The sequence below is a fragment of the Nicotiana attenuata genome, unplaced genomic scaffold (assembly GCF_001879085.1).
Source record: "Nicotiana attenuata strain UT unplaced genomic scaffold, NIATTr2, whole genome shotgun sequence".
Lineage (NCBI taxonomy): Eukaryota > Viridiplantae > Streptophyta > Magnoliopsida > Solanales > Solanaceae > Nicotiana > Nicotiana attenuata.
In genome coordinates this window covers 285,751-295,113 of record NW_017670685.1, presented here as the reverse complement: position 1 = coordinate 295,113, position 9,363 = coordinate 285,751, and the positions used below count along the sequence as shown (strand labels likewise).

The 9,363-nt window shown below is 42.7% G+C and overlaps 2 protein-coding genes across 2 annotated transcripts; both read left to right on the top strand.

Moving 5' to 3' along the window:
* The first annotated feature begins 2,984 nt into the window (after window positions 1-2,984).
* Window positions 2,985-4,834, top strand: LOC109242290 (uncharacterized protein K02A2.6-like). Its single transcript, XM_019409157.1, has 2 exons — window positions 2,985-3,197; window positions 4,559-4,834. The coding sequence occupies exons 1-2, from the start codon at window positions 2,985-2,987 to the stop codon at window positions 4,832-4,834; spliced, it is 489 nt and encodes a 162-aa protein (XP_019264702.1).
* Window positions 4,835-4,989: 155 nt separating this feature from the next.
* On the top strand, window positions 4,990-5,382 carry LOC109242289. The gene has a single exon (XM_019409156.1). It carries the CDS (start codon window positions 4,990-4,992, stop codon window positions 5,380-5,382), a length of 393 nt encoding a protein of 130 aa, XP_019264701.1.
* Window positions 5,383-9,363: the final 3,981 nt, after the last annotated feature.

Genomic DNA, 9,363 nt, shown 5'->3' with positions numbered 1-9,363 from the left:
AATGATTTGTAAGTGATTTCTAACAGCTTTTCTATACTCCTTAACATCCTTAAACATAATTTCAACTTCAAAACAAGGATTTTAATGGGGGAATTTGGGAATTTAGGGTAGAACTAGGGTCCCTAAATTTGGGGGTTTTGGACCTCAATTTGAGGTCCGGTTCTAAAATAACTCACATATCTGAGTTCATGGGGGAATGGGTAATCGGGTTTTGGTTCAAACCTCGGGTTTTGACCACGTGGGCCCGGGGGCATATTGGGAATTTTTGAGTAAAACTTTGGGAAATTCATTTTCATGCATTCAAATCGATTCAAGTAGCATTTGTTAATACATTCAAGTAATTTGTGATTAGATTCGAGCAGTTTGGTGGTGAATTCGAAGGGTAAAGCGATACTAGAGGCTTGAGTTGAGTTTGGAGCATTCGAGGTAAGTGTTTGATCTAACTTTGGCTTGAGGGAATAGGATTAGAGTGTTGTTCGCTAATTGCTAAATGTTGCGTACGGTGTATAGGCATGGTGACGAGTATCTATACACCGGTGTCTAGCATGACCGTGGGTCCTTGTATGTACTTATCCTGATATTGTTATGACTCTTCCATGTTAATTGATGAATTCTAGGCAATGTGAAGAGTATGAGGACTAATTTTGAATTGTAAATTCTTTGGAGCGTTGGCTCGAATGACAAAAAGACTATTGAGTAAGAAATGAAAGAAATAGAAAGTGATATGATTAATCCCTTGCCGGGATGGTTTTAGTATATTGATTATCTCCCTTACCGGGATGTGAAAGTATTGTTGTAACTCCCTTGCCGGGACATTTCTTATATTTGTTTATCCCCCTGCCCCGTTTGATTGTGATTACTGTTTGGGTGAGGAAGAGTGATAATGCACGAAGGGTCATTCCGTGCCATGTTTTGATTATTTATGCACGAAGGGACATTCCGTGCTCTGATTTGATTATAATTGCATGAAGGGTCATTCCGTGCCATGTTTTGATTATTTATGCACGAAGGGACATTCCGTGCTCTGATTTGATTATAATTGCACGAAGGATCATTCCGTGCCATGATATGAGAGTTATGTGAGGGAAAGCACGAAGGGTGATGCCGTGCACTTTATTTGATTGCTTTTGGTGAGAATGAGAGTAAAAGCACGAAGGTTGATGTCGTGCAACTGTTGATTTTCCTGCTCTCATTAATTATTGTTATTGCCCTGTTTCTTACTTAAATTGTTGACTTTATATCCGGACTGTACTCCCCCATAGTATGCTCCCCTCCCTCTTAACTGTTTAATTTCTGTATTCTTCCCTTTTATTGCATATATATATATATATATATATATGCACAGGTTGGTTTGGTAGTCCTGTCTAGCCTCGTCACTACTTCACCGGGGTTAGGCCAAGCACTTACCAGCACATGGGGTCGGTTGTGCTGATGCTATACTTCTGTGCTCTTTTGCACAGATCACGGTACCAGAGCAGCTTTTGGACCACAGCAGTAGGATATTGATCGGGAGCTGACTTCAGTCCAGGGACTTACGAGGTAACCTAGCTGGCGTTTGCAGGTCGGAGTCCCTTTCTATGTTTTCAGTTTGTTTCATTGTACCGAGACAGACACTTATGTATTTCTATTCAGACTTGTTTGTAGCACTCTTTAGTAGTTCGTGAGATAGCGACACCAGTCTTGGGTAGAGAAATGTTAAACTTCCGCATTTTGGGTTTTTCAGTTATCTGTGTTTTAAAGACTTCCGCTTTAATTTAAATGACTCATTATATTTATATTGTTCTTGTTGAGGTTAAATCAGGAAATGTTTAAAAGGCTTGGCTTGCCTAGCTCCGACAGTAGGCGCCATCACGACCCCCGATGGTGGGAAATCCGGGTCGTGACAATAAACCTGATGCCTTTGGCAATCTATACTAAACTGCGCATTGGCAGAGCTAGACCGACCTCAATGTTGCTGCAACTGGCTGATCACACAGTCAAAAGACTGACATGAATTCTTGGTGATGTGCTTGTTCAAGTAGGGAAATTTCTATTCCCTGCAAACTTCGTCATTCTTGACTGTCAAGTGGATGAAGAGATACCAATCATTCTGGGAAGACCGTTTTAAGCCACTAGGAGAGCATTAATTGATTGTGAGACTGGAGAATTGAGAATGAGGTTGAACAACGAAGAGATAATATTCAATGTTCAACAAATCTATGAGGAGACCCAACGAATTTGCAAATTACTCACTAGTGGAGGCCGTAGATGTAATACTACAAGAGGAGGATGAGACTATTAATGTCAGGGATCCGTTAGAAGCCTGCTTGAAGAATCTGGAAAATGTGGATGGTAAGGAGTTGGCAGAGTGGGTCATGGCTCTTGAAGGTCAAGGGTTCTGGAAAAGGGAACCCCAGTTCGAGCCCCTACACATAGAAGAAAGAACAACACCACCTGCGAAACCATCGATAGAGGAGCCACCACAGTTGGACCTGAAACCGCTCCCAGCTCATCTCAAATACGCTTTCTTAGGGCCTAATTCTACTTTAACTCTTATTATATCATCCGGTTTGCTAGCTGTGCGGGTTGAGCAACTCCTACAGGTGTTACAGGAATGTGAGACTGCTATTGGTTAGACCATGGCAGACATAAAGGGTATCAGCCCAGCTTTTTGTATGCATAAGATTCTCTTGGAAGAAGGGCACAAACCTTCCAGAGAACATCAACGAAGGCTGAACCCGAATATAAAAGAGGTGGTGAAGAATGAAGTGATCAAATGGTTAGATGTGGGTATCATCTTCCCTATCTCTGACAGCAATTGGGTCAGCCCTGTTCAGTGTGTGTCGTAGAAGGGAGGCATGACGATCGTACAAAATGAGAATAACGAGTTGATCTCGACTCGTACAGTCACGGGGTGGCGGATTTGCATGGATTATCAGAAATTGAACACAGCCACCCGGAAGAACCATTTTCCCTTGCCATTCATTGACCAAATACTGGACAGGATGGCTGGGCGATCTCACTTCTGTTTCTTGGATAGATATTCGGGGTACAATCAGATCTCAATATCCCCCAAAGACATAGAGAAAACATCATTCACCTGTCCGTATGGCATATTTGCCTTTCGGACAATGCCTTTTGGACTTTGCAATGCACCGACTATATTCCAGCGGTGTAAGTTAGCCATTTTCACGGACATGGTTGAAGACATTATGGAGGTATTTATGGATGATTTCTCCATGGTGGGGGATTCATTCAACGAGTGTCTTCACAATTTAAGAAGAGTGCTCAGAAGATGTGTGGAGACAAATTTAGTGCTGAATTGGGAGAAGTGCTATTTTATGGTACAAGAAGGGATAGTCTTGGGGCATCGAGTGTCCAGCAAAGGAATTGAGGTTGATCATGCTAAGGTTGATATGATTGAGAAGTTTCCACCGCCTACTTTGGTCAAGGCAGTGAGAAGTTTCCTTGGGCACGCCGGGTTCTACAAGCGATTTATAAAAGATTTCTCTAAGATTGCTAACCTTTTATCTAAACTCCTTGAAAAGGATCAACCCTTTGTGTTTTCTAATGATTGCAGGTTGGTATTTGAGGGGCTGAAGAAGAGATTGGTGACTGCACCCATCATTGTTGCACCCAACTAGGAGCAACCGTTCGAGCTCATGTGCGACACAAGTGACTATGCTATAGGAGCAGTCTTGGGCAGCGAAAGGATAATCTGATGCACCCAATTTACTATGCAAGCAGAACGCTAAGTGGTGCGCAGCTCAATTACACTGTGACGGAAAAAGAGATGTCGGCTGTAGTTTTTGCATTCGACAATTCAAGTCGTACTTGATTGGTTCAAAAGTTATTGTTTATACTGACCATGCAGCAATTAGGTACTTGATAGCAAAGAATGAGTCAAAGCCACGCTTGACCTGCTCGGTTCTTTTGCTACAAGAATTCGATCTGGAGATTCGTGATAGAAAAGGGACAGAGAACCAAGTAGCAGACCACCTCTCAAGGTTGGAGGGAGCTGAAAAGAAGGTAGAGGTTGAAGATATAACAGAGACATTCCAGGATGAGCAGTTACTAGCCGTGACAATGGAGGAGACGCCATGGTATGCTGATATTACTAATTATTTAGCAAGCGGTATTGTACCTTATGAACTCTCTTCAATTCAAAAGAAAAAGTTCTTTCGCGATTGTCGGTCTTATTATTGGGATGAACCTCTACTTTTTAAAATATGTGTAGATAACATGATCCGGAGGTGTATCCCTGAGAAAGATCAACATTCTGTTTTGTAGGCTTGCCATGCTTCACCATATGGTGGACACTTTGGATGAATTCAGAAAGCGGCTAAGGTGTTTGAATCGGGTTTGTATTGGCCAACTGTTCAAGGATGCCCATGCTTGGGTGAAAAGTTGTGATGAGTGCCAAAGGACAGGCAACATATCTCGACGTCACGAGATGTCGATGACTACTATTCAAGAGGTGGAGATATTTGAAATATGGGGGATTGACTTTATGGGGCCATTCATCAGCTCGTATGGTAACAAATACATACTGGTGGCAGTTGACTATGTCTCCAAATAGGTTGAAGCTGTGGCTCTCCCAACCAATGCTGCAAAGGGGGTGACAGGCTTTCTAAAGAAAAACATCTTCACACGTTTTGGCACCCCGAGAGCTATAATCAGTGATGGTGGAACCCATTTTGGCAATAGAGCGTTCGCACAGCTGTTGGAAAAGTATGGAGTTCACCATAAGGTGACCACCCTTTATCACCCACAGTCGAACGGGCAAGTTGAAGTGTCAAACCGGGAAATCAAAAGTGTCCTAACCAAGACACTGAATGCAACAAGGACTGATTGAGAAAAGAAGTTGGATGGTGCAGTATGGGCGTACCACACAATATTTAAAATTCCAATTGGTATGTCACCATACAAGTTGGTGTTTGGAAAGCATGCCACCTTCCGGTAGAGCTCGAGCATAAAGCCCTTTGGGCACTGCGGCAGTTGAATTTGGATATGGAGACCGCAGATACTAGTAGAGTCACTGAGTTACATGAACTCGAGAAATTCAGGTTCCATGCATTTGAGAATGCAAGATTGTACAAAGAAAGGATGAAATTGATGCATGATAAGCATATTCTAGATCAGAACTTCAAACCTGGGGATCTAGTATTGTTATACAACTCGAGACTAAGATTGTTCCTGGGTAAATTGAAGTCCCGATGGTCAGGTCCCTTCAGAGTGGTGCAAGTGTTCTCAAGTGGAGTTGTAGAAATTGAATCCGAAGATGGAACAAATACGTTCACAATGAATGGGCAAAGGTTGAAACATTACCTTGGAATGGTCAAAGAAAAGGGGGATAGAGTGGTGATATCTTTGGAAGAGCCCCAATACATGAGCGAAGAGTGATAATGAAAGTCTGCGTCGTGTCGCGACGTTAAATCAGGCGCTTTCTGGGAGGCAACCCATGGTTTGTTGTATATCGTCATGTCGCAACGTTGAATTAGGTGCTTTTTGGGAGGAAACCCATGATTTTTCTTTGTTCTTATTTTTGTAATTGACTTTTTTAACGGTGACAATATTGATCGATCTACTAAGGTGCAGGAACGAAGGTATGCGCAGCGGAAGGACTCGGGGCGACGAAATTATCCCAGAGAGAGGAAAAGGTGCAAAGAAAAAAAGAAAAAGAATTTTGATACCTCAATGCGGCCGCGGATCGAACACGGATTGTGCATGATATTTTGTCCGCGGCAGCGGACGTGACTGCGGATCCGACCGCGGATCTGGCGCCGTTCAGGTTCAATTAGAATAATTTTTTTATTTCTTTTCTTTTCTCTTCTCACCCTTTTTAATTAGTACCCCCCCCCCCCCACTCCTCCCACTCCCCCACTTCTTTCCCCTCCCCCTTAATAGAAACAAATCTAAAACCCTTCCCTTTCCCCCTAATCACAAAACAACGAACCCCCCCCCCCCCTTCTTCTCCCCAATTTTTTTTAACTTAACAAAATCTCCTCCCCTTCTCCCTCTTCTCTACTCAACAACTACCCAAGCTCCATTCCTCACAAGATTTTCAAGTAAGTACGTGCTTCTACCTTTTTTTTAGTTTTTTTTTCCAATTTTTTTCATTCTTTTTCTCTTCTATTGTAAGTGTAGGATAGTAGAAGTTATGGGTACTCTTATCTTTGTTTTTGTTTGTTGGTATATATGTTGGTATTTGAGGATATTAGATTTGGTTGGGTTGGGAAGATATTGTTGAGTTGTGAAGAAAGGAAGTTTAATTGGGTCTTTGGGTACACTAGGGGGCATATGCATAGTAGGTGTTTGTTGAATGCCACAATGAGTTTTTTAGTATAAATTGTGACCAACGGTGCGAGTGAAGTCTGAGTAACTGCCCTTGGTTCACATATTCCGCCGATTATTGATAGTGGTGGTTGTTGTGTAGGTAGCATGAGATCTTCAAAGAAGAGACGCACTACCGGTGCCTCATCAAGTGGTCATGGAGGCTCGTCCCGGGCATGGGCACCAGCTAGTTCAGCTCAGTTTGATCGCACCAGGTTTGTCTCCAGAGCTGCCAAAGTCTGTTTCAGTTGGAAGGCTATTAGAAAGCCTGTACCGGCAAGGGGAGTTGACAGGGGATCCCTCCAGGCTGAGTGCCCCAATATGTATAGGGAGTTGATTAGGCGCAGGCTAGACATCTTCTTCGAAGAGCCGGAGGACGGTAACATGATGCTTGTAGGGAATTTTACACCAACTGTTCTAAACATGAGGATCACATCTGCACTGTGCGACAAAAGAGGGTGACTCCAAAACCCAATGTCGTAGGTTCAAATCCTACAGAGCGTGATTTTTTTCTTCTTAGATCGAATTAATGCCTCGATTGAAGCCATTAGGAGAGTGTATCGCTTGCTTGTATTCACTGGGGAGGTGGATTACTATGATACTTACCGGCGAGAACCAACAAATTGGCAAATGTTTTTCAGAACTATCTGTTTACCAGACAAAGAGGTAGTGTGGGTTGTAAAGGGATCGAAGTTGCACCCAGCCTCACTCATCTTTGAAGGAAAGTGTTGGTTGTACATCATCAATAATTGACTGCTGCCGTCCCACAACGCCACTGAGGTAAATGGTCCGAGAGCTGCTTTGATCTAGTGCTTCGTGAATGGCCAAGATTTTGATGTGGCCAAGGTTATTCAATCTGAAATGTTCATCCGTTCAACACTCAGGAGGTATGGGTTCTTCTTCCCATCTCTGGTCACTAGATTGTGCCGGGCCATAGGGGTGCCAGAGAACCCCATTGTGGATGGCAAGGTGAAGAAAGAAGCAAGTTCTGGGCATCCAAAGTGACCATTGGGAAAGACAGGGCGGTACCTGGTTCAACTGATAGTGATGATTGTGAGGCGTCAGAGGAGAGCGATGACGAGCAGGAGGAAGTTGGGCCTTCTTCAACCCCACAGGAACAAGTTAGGCCATCCTCACTCCCACGGGAACAAGTAGCCGCGGTTGAAGGATCATATGCATTCAGACGGTGTACGCGAATAACAGCTTTAGAACAGGAAATGGCAGGGTTGCGCACTTCCGTCACAAAATTGGGGACTAGAGTTGATGCCTTGGCCACCCAAAATGCGAAATCGGAGAAGAAAATCATGGGCTGGCTGCGTGCGCTGGGGAGGGCGTGTCATCTCGACCCCAGCACTATCTTCGATCAAGACTGAGCTTCCAAGGAAGTTCCTTTACCTCGCATTACTTTATTTTGTATGACATGGGGACATACCATCATTTTAAGTATGGGGTTGGGGAGACTTTGTGGCATGTTGTATGTAGAATAGTTTTATAGTTTATTTACATAAATCATTTTCGACTTGTCCCGACGATGGATATCATTTGACGGTTTTCTTGAGGGACTAAAGTCGAAGAAAAAAAAACACAAAAAGATTTTCTTTTGAAATAGTGTATCAATTCCCCCTTGGTTTTTCTTTAAGCCACGGTTCGTTTCCAAGGGTTTCATTCGAAGCGGGTGTAGTTAGTTTTTTTTAATTGTTATTATGAACTTGTGGGTTATGGGCGGAAATAGAAATAGGACCTCTTAACGTCGTAATGCCTTGAATATAGCAGGTACTCTAGTGTGACGCTTAGGCTCAGTTGTCGACTCTTGTAAGAATACCTTAAACTATATGTTCTTAATTTGGCTTAAGTACCCTGATCAGAGTGTTTGATGACCCAATCTGGAGTGAGTCATGTGCCATGTGTGTATGAGGCTTGCTGTATTCTGTGCACAACATTTGATGCCTAGAACTTTTCGTGTGTGTCTGCAAAGTGAAATAGTAGTCTTGTTTGGTTTAGGAAGTGATATAGGCATTTCTTTGTTGAACCATATATATACTTCATCCACCCATTTGTTATGTATCGCAGTTAACCCCGTTGAGCCTGTAATCTTGTTTCTTTGGCAACCACACTACAAGCCTTACCCATTTGTTTGAATTAACCATCTATTTGAACCTTTTAACCTCTCATGAGCACTTGAATAGTTATGAACCTTGTAAAAGTTAAAGTGTGGGCTAGTGGGTTTGGCTTTTGAGTGGAACTAATGAAATAAGGAGGAAGGTGCACTGTTTTGATAAAGTAAGAGCCACTTGAATTGTAAAAATATAGTTGGATTGTTGTAAAAAATATTCCTTGCTAAGTGGTGGCTCTTGATGTAATTGTACTTAAAAAAGAAGGAAGTTAATATACAGTGATGTAAAGGTGGAGTCATGATTTGACATAAGTGTGGGGTTTTGAATGTTAAAGTATATGTATTAAAGTGCTTAGGGAGGTGTAACCACTCGTATATCTAAATGTATCATACCTGTCCCACGGCCTACATTGCAACCAAATAAAGCCATACTTGATCCTAGACTGAATGAGCTCGATTAGTAGAGTAGTACACTACGGGCAAGCCTATGGTGCATCTTTTGTGGCATATGAATGTGATTCCTTAGGGTGAGTGAATTCTGTGTATATTGAAGTTCCTCAGTGTGTGTGCATTTTATTGATTGTGGAATGAGTCTCTTTTGCTATGAGCAGGCACTTGATTCATGAAGGAGAGGTAAGTTTGGACCTCTGAGTTAGAGTAAGTAAGCCGGTTAGGAATATTGCGTGGCTCGCGGGAGTCAACTCTTGAGGTGTGGATGTTACACTAATGTACTCAATCTATGAGGAATATTCTTGGTGTGACGAGTTAGGGAAGTCGCTCGGGGAAGTTAGGCCTCTGTAGAGTGTGGTTTGATTGCTCGAGGACGAGCAAAGGTTTAAGCGTGGGGTGTTGATAGTAGACGATAATTATGCAATTTAGATACTATTTACACTCTAATTTGGCCGCACTTTATCAATGTTTGAATGTTAAAAGATAAC